Genomic DNA, 17,247 nt, shown 5'->3' on the forward strand with positions numbered 1-17,247 from the left:
CATGTGCAGTTGAATTGGCTACAGAACTGTGCTCATTTTTCTATATAACCTAAATTTGAATCCTTATAACACAATAGTGGAGAGAGTGTTGCCCTTACACCATGGCGTGGGTTCCAACCCCGTCGACGTCCTAATCTAACATCTAATTTAACAAATTTATCGTTGATAAAAAAATTAATTAATTATGATTTTGCCACTACTTAGCAATGAGAAATCCTAATAGATTGTAGAAAGACATATTAACTTGCACCTCAAGCAATAACTTCGAATGAAGTCTCTTAAAAAGGATGATGTAAGGCGCGCAGAGCGTCCATAGAAAAAAGTTAGATCCTACAGTATATTTGATTGTACATAAAATATATCGTCTTCAAGATTGATTTAATGAACAAAAAAAGTTAATAAGGAAATGAAATAGCATTTCCGATGTGAAAAGGAAACAAACAGCATAAAAATATTTTAAAAAAAAAATCGAAGGACATAGAGAAAAAATGGGTAAGAGAGTTACCTGTTCAACAGGGTAAAATATCCAATCTCAAAGGGTTTGTGGTGTGTATATATTGGGGGGCAGCCGCCTAATCTGAGCCAAAAGAATTGTCCTCTCCCTCAATCGCTCTGATCTAGCACCAGAGAGAAAAACTGACACATAAGTACGAGTAATTACTGGTAATGTCGAGGCCAGTGCTACAGAAGACGACGTGGATGGTATAGATTGTGGACTTAAGGTTGAAGGGAAAATCTTTTGCAACAACATTATGTAGTGTCATTGACTAGTTATCCTTTGAAGGATTAGCATAGAGTGAAATTTATTAAACAACGTTTGTCAAGAAACGCTTCGAGCCTCTTATCTTATTAAATAAACGGTTGTCAGTTCCAATCCTTCATTGGCAAGCAATACAACAGGATAACGAAGTGAAGGGAAAAAATCCACATTAAAAGCAAAATAAACTACCAAAACCGAAAAGGAAGAGTAGCTGCATGCTTTTTTAGTTGGATTTTTTTGGTGTTGTAGTGAGCACAAATCCAAGGGAAGAGAGGGTCATCTGTTGTATCCCCAACATTCAAAGGTAGTTGATCAACCGTTTTGAACCAGGTTCTGGAAAGCTTGCCAGTAAAGCCGTAGTCACCAAATAAAACATCAGCCACCCCTTGACCTTCAGTTCCTGGAAGCCAAGCTGCGACAAGAGTGTCAATCAGCGGAAACAAATGGTTGAATCACAACAGGACGACCAGAGAGGATGATGACAACGCATTTCACAGCCCCGCAAACATTTGTGATGGTGCTCGGGCCAGGATCAGGTATCCTCAAATTTAAGCTGTCACCAACTGTCTCGGCATAAGGGTGTTCTCCTACCACAACGATGGCGTACGAGAAAGCATTCAACTTCACAAAGCATCAGGATTCACCTTGTAGACAACTTCAGTTTTAGGATTCACTGTGTTCTTTATGGCAGTAAGAATTGTGGTACCTGTTGAAGAAAAATTAGCTCCATACGGAGCTTAGTAGGTAAATATTTTGTAATATGACAGATCTCATAGGCAAACATGTCTGCAAATACATTATGTTTTATCCAGATTTTATAAAATTGGTTTTGGTCATATTATATGAAACCTCCTCTAAATGTACCTTCAGTGAAATTGTTGCCACTCACTCCCTGCCACTCCATGGTCCACCCACCACACTGATAACCAAGATTGTCTGCATGACTGCCAGCTACAAGTATTTTGCCATGAGTATATATTATATGTTAAACACCAACTCTTATGCACAGATATTTATGGATATGGCGGTGCTGGTCGATGCACAAGGGGTTTGTAAAAACATGATGTGGATTGCAACTCTTGTATCACACGTGGGTAGATGATCATGTATGTTGTGCTTTCATTCCGCAGGTATCAAGTGCAGTAGATCATGTACAGCAGGGGAATACCGCTCTTCAGAAGGCCAAGAAGCTACAAAAGAATTCGAGGAAATGGATGTGCGTTGCGATACTCATCCTTCTTATCATCGTTGCAATCATTGTGGTGGCGTTGTTCAAGCCGTGGCAGAGCAACAAGGGTGCTTAAATTAGCTCCTATGATAATTTGTAACTGATACGTAAAGGGGATTACAACCGACAACTCTGGGACTCGAGCAAGTCTTGTGAATCATTTCTAGCCCTTTTGTTCTCCTGTGATAATGTCTGCATTTAACACTATTAATTGAAACAAACTGTCGCTATATTCTTTAAGGGATTCTTTAATATACACAAAAGAAAACTCTCTTTTTTCTTCTTGAATGTCTCATGTTACTGGTTATAAAACTGTACTGTCACAGAGATATTCCCATTGATATTTCGTACAGATTTAAAGGACTCTCCGAGAAGGGGTGTATTGGAAGAAAAAGGTCAGGTCACCTAAAGTTAAGTCTTGTATCCACCCACTGTGCAGCATGGCATCAGTGTCCAGGGCATGGCGTCCTCCTTTTTAGCATGTAGGGATTCTTCTTGTTATCTGTTGCCCTTATTTCAAGGGATTGTATCTAGCTGATTAGGTCTAGGATTAAATTAAGGAGCCATAGGTTTCGTTTCTTTTCCTCTTGTACATATATACTCAGTCTAGGTCTCTTGTACTATTATGATTTGTGTGAATATTGAAACTTTCAATTTACAAGATGGTATCAGAGCAGTGACCCTAATAGGCCTGTCTCTGTATATCTTTCTGATAGTTCTCTAAACTGTTCATTCCACAACCATGGTTGAAGAAAGTTCTATAAACATTGAAGGAGACAGTTCCCATGTTTCTCCACCTTCAGTTTTTTTCTGCTCAACTCAATGGAGCGAAAAATTGCTGAGATTTTCAGTTATGCTGAGTCATCCATGCATCTTTGGAAGAATCTCAAAGAAATGTATGGAAACCAGAACAACGCAGCTCGTGTTTTCCAACTAAAGAAAGATATTTCTGGCTTGCAGCAGGAAGGACAATCCTTCGTGCAACATCTTGGGAAGCTAACAACCATGTGGAATGAATTGAATGTCTATCGTCCTCACACCATTGATGCTGCGGTGTTAATGAAGAGGGCTGAGGAAGACAAAATCTTCCAGCTTTTGGCAGGTCTAAGTTCTGAGTTCAAAGATCTTCGAAGCCATATTTTAATGAATCCTGATCTGCCCTCATTCTCCAGTGTTTGTGCTAATATTCAACGATAGGAGGTGAGCAAAAAGGTCATGAACATAGAAGCCAAGCCTAATATTCCAGAAGTCAGGGCCTATGCTTCTAATCATAAGGGTGTCGAGGAAAAGAGCTACAAGGGAAAAAAAGACTTAAAGTGCAGCTATTGTAATGCGGGTGGACATTCAAGGGACTGGTGTTGGATTATACATCCGGAATTAAGACCAAAGCTGCCAAGAGATCTGAAGAGCCCCTCAAAATTCTCTCACAATTCTCCTTTCAAATCCAATCATTCCCTTTTCAAAGCCAACCTTGCAAATCATGCAAACCATGAAGATCATGCAGTCTCCTCGTCTACAGATGGGATATCAAGCTTCCAATCCAACTGCATTAATCAATGAATTTGCAGCATTTCTTCACAAGAAACAAGGAAGTAGTGACTATGAAGGGACAATCAACCATGATGACAAAAATCAGACCGCACTACTCGGACAATTTGCAGGTTTTTTGGCTGAAAATGAACGCATACCATCAAGAGACATCTCAGGTATCTTGAACTCATTTTCAACTGCTCTCAAAGTTGGTAGTATGCATGATTATTGGATTATAGATTCAGGTGCCACTGATCATATGACAAATAATTTATAACCATGCATGATTTTCAAAAACTGCCAATTCCTTCTCATGTATCTGTTGCCAATGGCAAGGATGCTCTAGTTCTACGAAAGGGAAAAGTGAATTTGATCTCTAACAACCTAGAGTCTGATGCTCTTTACGTACCTTCCTTTCCCTTTCAACTTTTATCTGTTGGAAAAATCACAAATTCACTAAAGTGTCTTGCTATCTTCTCTCCTCACAATTTTATTTTTCAAGACATAGCCACCAAGAAGACAATTGGGAGGGTTTCTTTTTAAATGGTCTCTACAATTTACCCAAAGACACCCAAGTTCCCAAAGTCTTTCAAGTTAATTCAAGTATAGCACAAGAACAACAACTTTGGCACCAGCAACTAGCGCATCCTTCTTGAAGAGTTTTGTCCACTTTGTTCCCAAGCCTATGTAAAATTACAAACCCTTGTGATGTTTGTCACTTGTCTAAGTTTGCTAGGTTACCATGTTCTTCCTCTATGTCAAGAGCTAGTAATCCTTTTAAAATCATGCATTCTGATATTTGGGGACCCATTTTGGAATCCTTTGATGCATACAAATATTTTGTAACCTTTGTGGATGATTTCACAAGGATCACTTGGTTGTATCTTTTGAAACTTAAAAGTGAAGTTGTGAATGTTTTTAAAGATTTTCATAAATTTGTCAACACTCAATTTTCTTCACACATTCATGTTTTAAGATCAGACAATGGTACCAAGTATATGTCCCATAACATGTCACAATACTTGAGCATGCATGGCATTCTACACCAAACAAGTTGTGTTGGAACACCCCAACAAAATGGGATAGCTGAAAGGAAGAATATGGATCTTCTTGAGAAAACTAGAGCACTTGTGTTCAATATGAATGTCCCAAAGAAGTTTTAGTCACAAGGAGTGCTCATAGCCACTTATCTCATTAATAGATTTCCTAGTAAAGTTTTGGACTTCAAATCACCCTACGAAGTCTTGAAAGGAAGAAAACTCAATTTGGAGTATTTGAGGGTTTTTGGGTGTACATGCTTTGTTCATATTCAAGCTCCCGACCATAACAAATTAGATCCTAGAGCTGCAAAATGTGTGTTCCTAGGTTACTCATCCACGCAAAAGGGGTATCGATGCTACAACCCTACAACTCAAAAACTGGTGGTTTCAAGGGATGTCAAGTTTGATAAAGGCACTCCCTATTTCTTACGACCTATAAACTATTCTCGGCAGGGGGAGCACCTGCGTGACCTCTTTCCTATGTCATATTCTGGTTTTGATGAGCCAACTTTTCTTCCTAGTGCTCCTGCATTGCCAATATCCCAACAAATGCAAGATGTCACCAATGCACAAGAAACACTTGAGGTTCCCGTCACTCCTATTAATATCACCAGTTCAAATCCTAAGGCTTCTTCAATAGTTCATTCCTTAGTTCAACCCCAGGTTATCTGTCATAATCCTGCTCGAGAAAGGCACCCGCCACCTAGGTTACTTGATTATGTAACCTATACAGCCAGGTATCCATTGATTAATGTCATTGATTATAATCAATTCTCACCTACTTATGCTGCGTTTCTAAGTACTATCACTGGGGTCCGTGAGCCACAAACTTTTCAAGAGGCTAATCTCCATGTTGAGTGGAGAAAAGCCATGGCCGACAAACTTCAAGCTCTCCATGAGAATGGCACGTGGACGGTTGTCAAGCTTCCCAAGGGTAAGAAAGCAGTGGGAAGCCGTTGGGTCTACAAGACCAAGTTTAATTCAGATGGCACCATTGAGAGACACAAAGCACGTTTGGTGTCTTGTGGGTTCACTCAAACTTATGGTATAGATTATAAGGAGACATTTGCTCCGGTTGCAAAAATGAACTCAGTTAGGGTGTTGTTGTCAGTTGCCATTAATCATGCATGGCCTCGTTTTCAAATGGACATCAGGAATGCCTTATTGCATGGTGATCTTGAAGAAAAGGTTTATATGAAACTCCCTCCAGGTTATTCTCAATCTAATGACACGGATTTGGTGTGCAAACTTCATAAAGCAATCTATGGCCTAAAACAGTATCCTCGAGCTTGGTACGCTAAGCTTAGTTTTGTTCTCAAACAAGTTGGGTTTTGTAGGAGTCATGCTGATTTCTCAATGTTTGATCGAACTAGCTTAGCGGGAAAATTGGTGGTGCTTATATATGTGGATGATCTTATTGTGATAGGTGATAACGTTTTAGAAATCACCTCCCTCAAACAATATCTCAGCAACAAATTTGCCATTAAAGATCTTGGCAATCTCAAATATTTTTTGGGAATTGAAATGGCACATTCTTGTAAAGGTTTCTTCCTCAATCAGTGCAAATATGTTCTTGATCTTCTTCAAGAAGCTGAAATTACATATTGTAAGCTAGCTCGAACACCTTTGGATACCAATCTCAAGGTGGAACCTCATGGTGATCAACTTACTAATCTGAGTTACTATCAGAGAATGGTTGGCAAACTCATCTACCTGACCATTACACATCCTGACATCTCTTATGCCGTGAGTATTATTAGCCAATTCATGCATTCTCCAACCATGGTTCATCTCAAAATTGTTCATCGCATCCTTCGTTATTCAAAGGGCTCTGTTGGATGCGGATTATTAATGAGAAATCATGGAAATACATAGATTTCTGGATATACCGATGCTGATTGGGCAGGCAACTCCACTGATCGTAAATCCACCACTGGTTTCTACACCTTTGTGGGAGGTAATTTGGTTACCTGGAAAAGCAAGAAGCAAAGCGTTGTTGCAAGGTCCAGCGCCGAGGCTAAGTATCGCGCCATGGCCTCTACAGCCTGCGAACTCATTCGGCTCAAGGGTCTTCTCCTAGATTTAGGCTTCTCCCATTGTCAACCAATGTCTATGTACTGTGATAATTAGGCTGCGATGCACATTGTATCAAATCCAATTTTTCACGAACGCATGAAACATATAGAGGTTGACTGTCATTATGTTCGCACACAAGTTCAGTCCAAAGTCATCAACACATACTACACACGAAGCCATGATCAGCTTGCGGATATTTTTACCAAAGGGCTGTCTTTCACTGCATTTCAACGCATTTTGTTCAAGCTTGGATCAATCAATCCCTTCGATCCAGCTTGAGGGGGAGTATTGGAAGAAAAAGGTCAGGTCACCTAATGTTAAGGCTTGTATCCACCCACTGTGCACTGTGCAGCATGGCATCAGTGTCCAGGGCATGGCTTCCACCTTTTTTAGCATGCAGGGATTCTTCTTGTTATCTGTTGCCCTTATTTCAAGGGATTGTATCTAGCTGATTAGGTCTAGGAGTAAATTAAGGAGCCATAGGTTTCGGTTCTTTTCCTCTTGTACATATACTCAGTCTAGGTCTCATGTACTATTATGATTTGTGTGAATATTGAAACTCTCAATTTACAACAGGGTGTAAAAGAGTTAATCGAGCGTTGTCGGCCAAGATGTAGTTGGCGAAGTTAGGGTGTACATTGGCACATTTTGGAGAGATTTTTCAATATAGCCGAAACATAGAGCGGCACACCATAAGTTATTAGACAAGTAGAGGGAGGTATTTTTTTTTTTTTTTCCAAGTGTCCCTCCACTTATATAATGACACTAAATAATCTTTCCACGCTTTGATACTCGGTTGCCAAGGTAGTGTAGCTGACATACTTATTGAAGATTAGTTAAATGATTTCTATTAATTATTGAAGAGTAGCTGACATGAGCAAATTACTGACGACGAGTCGCTAAATAGTTTCCTAGTTGGAATTGGCCGGTGTTGTAGAGAGGCCATATCCAAAGGGGAAGAGAGGGTCATAATGTGTGTCTCCTACATTCATCGGCAGCTGATCAACGGTTTTGAACCAGGTTCGAGAAAGCTTGCCCGTGAAGCCATAGTCACCAAATAAAACATCAGCTACGCCCTGCCCTTCCGTTCCTGGAAGCCAAGCTGCAACAAGAGCATCCATCAAGGGAACATATGGTTGGATCACAACAGGACGGCCAGATATGACGATAACAACACATTTCACAGAACCGCAAACATTTGTGATTGTGCTCGGGCCAGGATCAGGTATTGTCAAGTTTAGGCTGTCACCAAATGTCTCCGCATACGGGTGTTCCCCTACCACAACGATGGCATATGAGAAATCATTCGACTTCACAAAGTCAGCATTAGGATTCTTCTTGTACACGACTTTGGTTTTAGGATCCACTGTGTTCTTTATGGCACTAAGAATTGTGGTACCTGTTAAGGAGTTAGAAAAGTAAGTTTCATACAGAGTTTAATAGGTCAGTTTTTTCGGAGTCCCGACAGATTTCATAGACAAACATGTATCAAGAGGATATTATGTTTTATAACAGCAAAAATAGAAGGATCTGTGTTTACCTTCGGTAAGATTGTTGCCACTTAAGCCCTGCCACTCAATGGTCCACCCACCACACTGATAACCAAGGTTATCTGCATGACTACCAGCTACAAGTATTTTTGATGCCTTCTTCGGAAGGGGTAGCAACGGCTCATCAGCAGATTTTCCGTTCTTTAGAAGCACTAGAGATCTCCTCACAGCTTCCCTAGCTAATTCTCTGTGTTCCTGTGAAAATAGTAATACAAAAAACCAGACTAAGTTTCCTGCATTGTTGTAGAATGGTGTTAAATTAACCAACGTCTACCTTACTGCCAAGTTGGTCGACCAGGCTGCGATCAGCCAACGGTTCCTCAAATAAGCCCATGACGAACTTAACCCGCAAAATTCTTTTCACAGCATCATCAATTCTGCTCATGGGAATGATTCCATTTTTCACCAGGGAGGATAGTCCGTCAATAAATTCCGTATAGTTGTATGGAACCATGACCTGTAACAGGCAATTAAGTAGGGATTAGAGAACCAAACACATCATCAAGTTTATGGAACTTAAGAAAGGAAAGCAACAGAGATGTTAATTACCATGTCAATTCCAGCATTGATGCCTGCTTGAATTGAATATGAGTAGTTGGCATGAGGTGGAGACGTGATCCCGTCAATACCCTCCCAATCTGAGATGACAAAACCCTGATATAGTCCACAAGGTTTTACAGTGCTTTTAGCTTCTAATTAGACTTTGTAAAATGGACGAAAGGCCGAAAAGAATAGCAGAGAGTCCATTTTACCCTGAAATGAAGAGTGTTCTTAAGGAAGCCGGTAACAAGATCACGATTAGCATGCATCTTTACTCCATTCCAGCTCGAGTAAGATACCATAATGGTTGCAACCCCCTTGATAATTGAGTCATAGTAGCCTGGCATGTGGATACTGAGCAAGCCATGTCTGTTTATCACAGTGTTATTCTCATTGATGCCCCTGGTTGTTCCTCCATCACCGACATAATGTTTTGCACACGCTGCAACCTTTTTACTGCCAACAGAAATGGCGGAACATTATGAACAAAACACCTTCGTAAATTGGATCACAATCATGTTGTTTGGAATTTGACAATGATTGATGATCTTTCAGTAAATTAATGTGCCACGAGAATTGCAGTTGTAAATATGTCCCTTTCGGAAATCAAAATGCAACAATATAGGGATTATAGGTGGCCTTTGTGACCACGGTAAATAGCCTAGTGCCAAAGTATGCTTGGACAACCACTTTCCCTCTTTTTTCCTACAAAAAGCTACCAATTTTTCAATGAAAGTGCTTAAACACACTCGTCATCTCTTCCTTCATCAAAGAGCCAACATCACGGGAAAGAGAAGAATAAAACGACTAGTACTTGCATTGCATGTTGTTGGAATGTATGTGGACCAATAGAACTAAAACCAAGTTAAACTTCAAGATATTCCAAAACTGTAACTTTCACAGGACCATTATGAAAAGAGTACCAAAAATTTTAGAGGACCCGGACAATCACATTACGCAAATGAAAATAAGACCTTTTAAACTGTCATAATGTGGTAGAAATGTTGGCCCTTACTTTCCACCTACGAAAGGAATGCCCTTTCTAGAGTTAGCTGGTAACTCCCCTTGTAATCCAGGTATGATCTCAGTCATTGCTTGAACAATTTTGTGATCTTCACTGTAGCTTTCATAACATCGACCCCATCTTGGATCTCTGCAAACCTGCAAAGACAAAATTAAGAGGAAGTACAACTTAGCTTAAAGTAACTTCTGTCGGTACTAATCAGACATACAGTTTATTTTAGTTACCGCTATACAAGGTGCGAAGACATATGGAATGCCTGTAGCTCTAGCTTCAAGTGCGGTTGCAGCTCCGATCCTCTTAACAAGTACGGGATCCCTGGTTGATTTTAAATACGAGGAAGTTGACATTAATACATTCACTCTTATGGTTTAAAGTTTGAATTACTAAGAGGACTAAAATTTTACAGTTGAAGAAACAAATTTCTCAATTGATCCCATTTGGTTAAAGTATCATATACTCGGAACATATTTACACAACTTTATTTTATTTGGAATTTTAATTTGTCAGCACCAACGAAAAATGAAAGCTTCAGTCAAATTCTTGATCAATTGCCGGACACATATGACAATTGTCACATCGTAGAACTCTTCATTTAATTGTAGAGAAAGGAAGGGTTGTTTTTTTCTCTCCCAAATTCAAAACGCTGAGACTAAGTTGACAAAAGAGACTAAGCGAAATGTTAGTATTCAAGGCAAATCTACTTGCCTGGTAGCTCCAAGGCCAATATTGTGCGGAAAGATTGTTGCTTTGTAGACGTTGTTGTGGCCATGAACTGCATCGATACCATAAATCATTGGAATTCCAAGCCGGGTTGATAAAGAACCGTTTTGAAAATCATTCACCATGTTAATCCAAGCTTCTGGAGAAGCCTTTTGTGCTGGAACGCTCCCACCCCCGCTTAATATACTCCTGCCCAAAACAGATTTCTTCTTCCTTAAATCAAACTGATCTGCATATGCATATGTGATACATTCCATTCTTTCTATAGTTACACATGTATATAAATTTATACACAGGCAGGACAGAAGGAAGAGTGATGATTACCAATGAAGTATTTCTTCATCACCTCAGACGAAGCAACACTGCGTTCTATCTGCACCATTTGGCCAATCTTTTCCTCCAACGTCATCCGGCTCAATAGATCCTTGATTCGAGTATTCAACGGCTGTTTGGGGTCTTTATATCTTATGTGTTCTGCTTCTGCTATAGCTATGCAGAAACATGAGAGAAGAAGCCCCATCAAGAAGATGGGAGTTCCAGCCATTTTCTGTTCCTAAAATCTGAAACCCAACAACTGAGAGAGAGGTAACTGAATCACAACTAAGCGAAGTATTTCATTTCATCTTTCTGGAAACTAATAAATTCCCATTTGTCAAAAGAAACTAGTTGCATGTGGAAGCGGAACTTACAGAGAAGCAATGGAGACCCGATACTCCAATAGGCAATGAGCTCTGCTGTTCTGTGGAAGAGAGAGAGAGAGAAGTTGGCAATGAGCTCTGCTTTGTGGAAGAGAGAGAGAGAGAGAGAGAAGTTGGGTTGGGACTTGGGATTTGGAAAGCAATGTGTGGCAGAAAGTGGAACTTTATAGAAAAAAAAATTAGGTGCAAGTTGACTGAAAATTTGGACGTGATGATATATTTGTCAATTCGATAGCGGGCAGAGAAAGGTGACCCAGAGAGTTTTACTGGAATCCAAATTTGTTTATTTGCTTTTCATGGATGGACTCATAATTCATCATGCTTATCTTTACTTAATCGGTGAGATTAGCATCCGCAGTAGTGATGCTGCTGGTGTAGGTGTATTAAGAAGGCTCCACTGGCAATAAAACTGGTGGTTTTGTTTGTTGACTATTATTCCAACTTCTTCTTCCCATCAAACCTCCAAAAAGAAAGAAACAATTGTTCCAACTTTTAACTTTTGTTTTTGGCTTCCTGCCTCATCCACAAATTACAGCCTTACACTACACACGCATGCATTGCGTTACAGAGATCGATATCGCTTGAAAACGGCTAGTGGGGTTTTAGAAATTGATAGAAGGCGATGAGATTGAGGGAGGCGGCACGAGAGAGAGAGAGAGAGAGAGAGAGAGAGAACCCTTTTGAATTAGAGTCCTCTCTCCTCTTACTGGGTATTCCCAAATCCCTACTCGATTTCAATACAAAATTATAAACTTACATGAAAATAGCAAAAACAATTATTTTCTCTTTAAATTTGTGTACTCTAAAAACCCATCGATCAGGGTTTTTAGAGTACACAAATCATCTTACTGGGTACTCCCCTTTTGAATTAGAGTCCTCTCTCCTCTTACTGGGTATTCCCAAATCCCTACTCGATTTCAATATAAAATTATAAACTTACATGAAAATAGCAAAAACAATTATTTTCTCTTTAAATTTGTGTACTCTAAAAACCCATCAATCATCAAGAACTGAGAAAATTATTCTATTCTACGTAACATTAAATGCTACGAGTATTAGATAGCGTGTCTTAATTTGGATCTTGAACTTTTTCATTTCCTTAACAATTTCTAATGAATGAAAAAACATAAAAGAGAGAGATAAAAAATAAAAAATAAAAAAAATCTCGTTTGGAAGTGTTTTTAAAGTGACTGGAAGAACTTTTGGTGAAATTATTTTTCGATGCCAAAAACACTAGTTATGTGCTTCTTCCAAGAAACACTTCAAGTGCATGCTTTTCCTTCATTATACCTAAATTTGTATGGAAGACAATAAATATTACAAGTATTGGATGACTTGAATTGGTTTGGATTATTGTTTTTTTCGGTAGCCGAATCATCTCTCCTGATGTTAACTTGTATATAAACAACTAATTGAACACACTTAATCAAGGAAATACATAGCATCCAGAAAAGAAACACAACCAATTCAATTTTATTTTATTTTAGTTTCCGGAAGAAATAAAAAAAAAACAAAAAAACAACAATGGTTTGTTTGATTTTCCTTTAAACAAGCAGCTAGCAAAGTGATCGACCAATTGGAAATTTTCATATATTATTTGTCACGAATTCGTTGTGATTATAGCTTCTTCATTCGTCACGCATTGTACGTATCTTGAGGCCAAACTGCATGCACATTTTAGCTATGCAAATCAAGCACTTTCATACGTGACACGACACCCAACCTAGCTGGCTATATAAACACTACTCTACATAACGATGCAAAGTGCAAACTAGTCATGGCCTTCTTCGCAAGAAATGCACTGCTGCTAATGCTGCTTATGTTGATTCTAATTATGTCTGATGCAGTAACTGTTGTGATCGAAAATTATTTGTGGGATCAATGGGGCGACTCGCCGCTGAAAGTTCACTGCAAATCCAAAGACGATGACCTTGGTGTCCATGCCGTCCCCCTTGCCGACTCCTACGAATTTAAGTTCCATCCAAACATATGGCGGACCACGCTATTTTATTGCAGCTTTGAGTGGCCGGGCCAATTTCACCATTTCGATATATACGACCAAGGAAGGGATGGAGGTTGTGTACTAGACGACAGCGTTTGTTTATGGCGGATACAAGTGAACGGACCGTGCAGGTTCAACGGCTATACTGGCTCATATGATCTTCCGTATGCATGGAAGGACTAGTTGTTTCAAAATCAAACATTCTGGGGACAACTCTGTTGCAAGATACCCCAAGTGGAAATGTGGATCCTTACCGTTTCGAGACATACAAGGAAAAAGGAGGGAAAAATAAATAGCAAATATATCATTGTGCTCTTTCTTGCATGTGCAGTTAAGTTGGCTAAAATATTGTGCTCATTTTTCTACATAACCTAAATTTGAATCCTCATATCGTAATTTGTATTAGATTAATTAGAATTTTGATTGAATAAATAAAGTGGGATATATTAGTCACCAATTTTGTTGTGATCAATAACAAGTAAAAACTTCTTTCCTAGCTTCTACTGTAACTAGAGAATTTCTTAATTCGTCACACTAATAATGGGAACTTTAACGAAATGTTTCTGTTACTGCTCATTTTAACAAAAAACCACATTTTTACACTAAAAAGTCAATCCTGATACTATTCATTGTACCCTTTATTTTATCATTATCGTTAAAACTTAAAGTTTTCCCATTTTCATTAGTTTTCCTACTAATATATTATTATTGTGAAAAGAAATTATATAAGCAAAGCCAAAAGATTTAATTAATTAGCAAGTGGCCCTCTACCTCAATAGTGAAGAGAAGTGTTGCCCTTGCACCATGACGTGAGTTCCAACCCCGTCAACATCCTAATTTAACATCTCTAACAAATTTATCGTTTGACAAAAGATTTAATTAATTATGATCGTGTCACTACTAGCAATGAGAAATCCTAATAGATTGTAAAAAGACATATATAACCTGCACGTCAAGCAATAACTTCGAATCAAGTGTCTTAGTAAAGGATGATGTAATACGCGCGCAGAGCGTCCATAGAAAAAAGACATATATAACTTGCACATTAAAACCGAAAAAGAAGAGTGGCTACATGATTTTTTAGTTGAATTTTTTGGGTGTTGTAGTGAGCCCAAATCCAAAGGGGAAGAGAGGGTCATAATGTGCATCCCCAACATTCATAGGTAGTTGATCAACCTTTTTGAACCAAGTTCTAGAAAGCTTGCCAGTGAAGCCGTAGTCACCAAATAAAACATCAGCCACCCCTTAGACCTTCAGTTCCTGGAAGCCAAGCTGCAACAAGAGCGTCAATCAGGGGAACAAATGGTTGAATCACAACAGGACGACCAGAGAGGATGATGACAACGCATTTCACAGCCCCGCAAACATTTGTGATGGTGCTCGGGCCAGGATCAGGTATCGTCAAATTTAAGCTGTCACCAGCTGTCTCGGCATAAGGGTGTTGCATGTTGTTGGATTTATGTGGACCAATAGAACTAAAACCAAGTTAAACTTCAAGATATTCCAAAACTGTAACTTTCACAGGACCATTATGAAAAGAGTACCAAAAATCTTTGAGGATGCCGACAATCACATTACGCAAATGAGAATAAGACCTTTTAAACTCTGATAATGTGGTAGAAATGTTGGGCCTTACTTTCCACCTACGAAAGGAATGCCCTTTCTAGAGTTAGCTGGTAACTCCCCTTGTAATCCAGGTATGATCTCAGTCATTGCTTGAACAATTTTGTGATCTTCACTGTAGCTTTCATAACATCGACCCCATCTTGGATCTCTGCAAACCTGCAAAGACAAAATTAAGAGGAAGTACAACTTAGCTTAAAGTAACTTCTGTCGGTACTAATCAGATGTACAGTTTATTTTAGTTACCGCTATACAAGGTGCGAAGACATATGGAATGCCTGTAGCTCTAGCTTCAAGTGCGGTTGCAACTCCGATCCTCTTAACAAGTACGGGATCCCTGGTTGTTTAAATACGAGGAAGTTGACATTAATACATTCACTCTTATGGTTTAAAGTTTGAACTACTAAGAGGACTAAAATTTTACAGTTGAAGAAACAAATTTCTCAATTGATCCCATTTAGTTAAAGTATCATCATATACTCGAACATATTTACACAACTTTATTTGTATTCGGAATTTTAATTTTTCAGCACCAACGAAAAATGAAAGCTTTAGTCAAATTCTTGATCAAATGCCGGACACATAAGACAATTAACACATCGTAGAACTCTTCATTTAATTGTAGAGAAAGGAAAGGTTGTTTTTTTATCTCCCAAATTCCAAACGCTGAGACTAGGTTGACAAAAGAGACTAAGCGAAATGTTAGTATTCAAGGCAAATCTACTTGCCTGGTAGCTCCAAGGCCAATATTGTGCGGAAAGATTGTTGCTTTGTAGACGTTGTTGTGGCCATGAACTGCATCGATACCATAAATCATTGGAATTCCAAGCCGGGTTGATAAAGAACCTTCTTGAAAATCATTCACCATGTTAATCCAAGCTTCTGGAGAAGCCTTTTGTGCTGGAACGCTCCCACCCCCGCTTAATATACTCCCTGCCCAAAACAGATTAATTTCTTCTTCCTTAAATCTAACTGATCTGTATATGCATATGTGATATATTCCATTCTTTCTGTAGTTACACATGTATATATAATTTATACACAGGCAGGACAGAAGGAGGAGTGATGATTACCAATGAAGTATTTCTTCATCACCTCAGACGAAGCAACACTGCGTTCTATCTGCACCATTTGGCCAATCTTTTCCTCCAACGTCATCCGGCTCAATAGATCCTTGATTCGAGTATTCAGCGGCTGTTTGGGGTCTTTATATCTTATGTGCTCTGCTTCTGCTATAGCTATGCAGAAACATGAGAGAAGAAGCCCCATCAAGAAGATGGGAGTTCCAGCCATTTTCTGTTCCCAAAAAAATTTACAGAAGAATGTGATGCACAATTAGAAAGCCAGTTTGAGTATGAGCTATGGAAACATTGTGAACCGAAATTTGAAAACATAAAAAAGGACTAAAATTAAAACATCAAACAGTTAAAAGATGAACAAAATTTGAAGAAAAGTATAAGGCAACAATGGAAAGGAATCACAATATTGTGAACCTCAAGCATTCAAGCACCAATGGAAGATTAGTTGCATGGTGGAAATTATAGAAAGTTACCACTTCTATTAACAAAAAATGCTGCACCCTAAGTTAATCCCAGAGAAAGGAATCAGAAGGACCTTGTAGCAAAATGCAGAATCAAAGAGAACCCTTTTTCAAGCAATAAAAAAAACAGTAAAAAAAGTTTAGTTTTCTTCAAGTGACAATCATAACACATGCATGTTGCTCCTTATTACCCGCCAAAACACTAAATAAAGTTCACTGACCTTTTTTTTTGTGACTCAATGGAACTAAAATCTGAAACTCAACAACTGAGAGAGAGGTAACTGAATCACAACTAAGTGAAGTATTTCATTTCATCTTTCTGGAAACTAATAAATTGCCATTTGTCAAAAGAAACTAGTTGCATGTGGAAGTGGAACTTACGGAGAAGCAATGGAGACCCGATACTCCAATAGGCAATGAGCTCTGCTGGTCTGTGGAAGAGGGGAGAGAGAGGTTGGCAATGAACTCTGCTGCTTTGTGGAGAGAGAGAGAGAGAGAGTTGGGTTGGGACTTGGGATTTGGAAAGCAATGCGTGGCAGCAAGTGGAACTTTATAGAAAAAAAAGAAGGTAAATGAAAAAACTACGTCAACTATGGATCTCACGACACTATCGTACCTCATCTGTGAAAATTGACAATGCCATACCTCATCTTTAGAATTTGATCCAATGTTATACTTCCGTTAGCTTGACGTGAATTTCTCAATTAAATGCTGACGTGGCTTGATCCGAGACCCACTTTTTATTAAAAAATAAAATAAAAAAAGCATTTAATATTTTTAAATATTAAAATAATAAAGAAAAGTTCAAAAAAAAAAAAAAAAAAACCTGAGTTCTTCATCTTCTTCCCCCTTCTTGCAACCCAGAAAAAAGAAGGGAAAAAAAAAAACAATTGTCTTCCCCCCGCACCTACCCTCA

General features: G+C 38.8%; 1 protein-coding gene and 1 pseudogene across 1 annotated transcript; both read right to left on the reverse strand.

The window, feature by feature from the left end:
* Window positions 1-945: 945 nt before the first annotated feature.
* Window positions 946-1,664, reverse strand: LOC125475084 (annotated as a pseudogene).
* Window positions 1,665-7,466: 5,802 nt separating this feature from the next.
* Window positions 7,467-16,773, reverse strand: LOC125475080 (beta-glucosidase BoGH3B-like). Its single transcript, XM_048579412.1, has 10 exons — window positions 16,713-16,773; window positions 15,865-16,087; window positions 15,520-15,724; window positions 9,973-10,063; window positions 9,740-9,885; window positions 8,937-9,180; window positions 8,734-8,838; window positions 8,459-8,641; window positions 8,175-8,379; window positions 7,467-8,033 (listed from the first exon to the last, which is right to left on the reverse strand). The coding sequence occupies exons 2-10, from the start codon at window positions 16,082-16,084 to the stop codon at window positions 7,546-7,548; spliced, it is 1,887 nt and encodes a 628-aa protein (XP_048435369.1). The 5' UTR covers window positions 16,085-16,087; window positions 16,713-16,773; the 3' UTR covers window positions 7,467-7,545.
* Window positions 16,774-17,247: the final 474 nt, after the last annotated feature.

This window comes from the organism of the source record quoted next, unplaced genomic scaffold (genome assembly GCF_019419815.1).
Source record: "Pyrus x bretschneideri cultivar Hongxiangsu unplaced genomic scaffold, Pyrus_bretschneideri_v1 Contig131, whole genome shotgun sequence".
Classification (NCBI taxonomy): Eukaryota; Viridiplantae; Streptophyta; class Magnoliopsida; order Rosales; family Rosaceae; genus Pyrus; species Pyrus x bretschneideri.

What these genes read in the sequence shown, in the direction of transcription:
- LOC125475080 (XM_048579412.1), bottom strand. Translation starts at nt 16,084, where the DNA reads ATGGCTGGAACTCCCATCTTCTTGATGGGGCTTCTTCTCTCATGTTTC. An exon ending in TCAATGCTGGAATTGACATG is followed by an intron (nt 8,642 to 8,733) that starts GTAATTAACATC and finishes TGCCTGTTACAG; the next exon opens with GTCATGGTTCCATACAACTA. An exon ending in TCGACCAACTTGGCAGTAAG is followed by an intron (nt 8,380 to 8,458) that starts GTAGACGTTGGT and finishes CTATTTTCACAG; the next exon opens with GAACACAGAGAATTAGCTAG.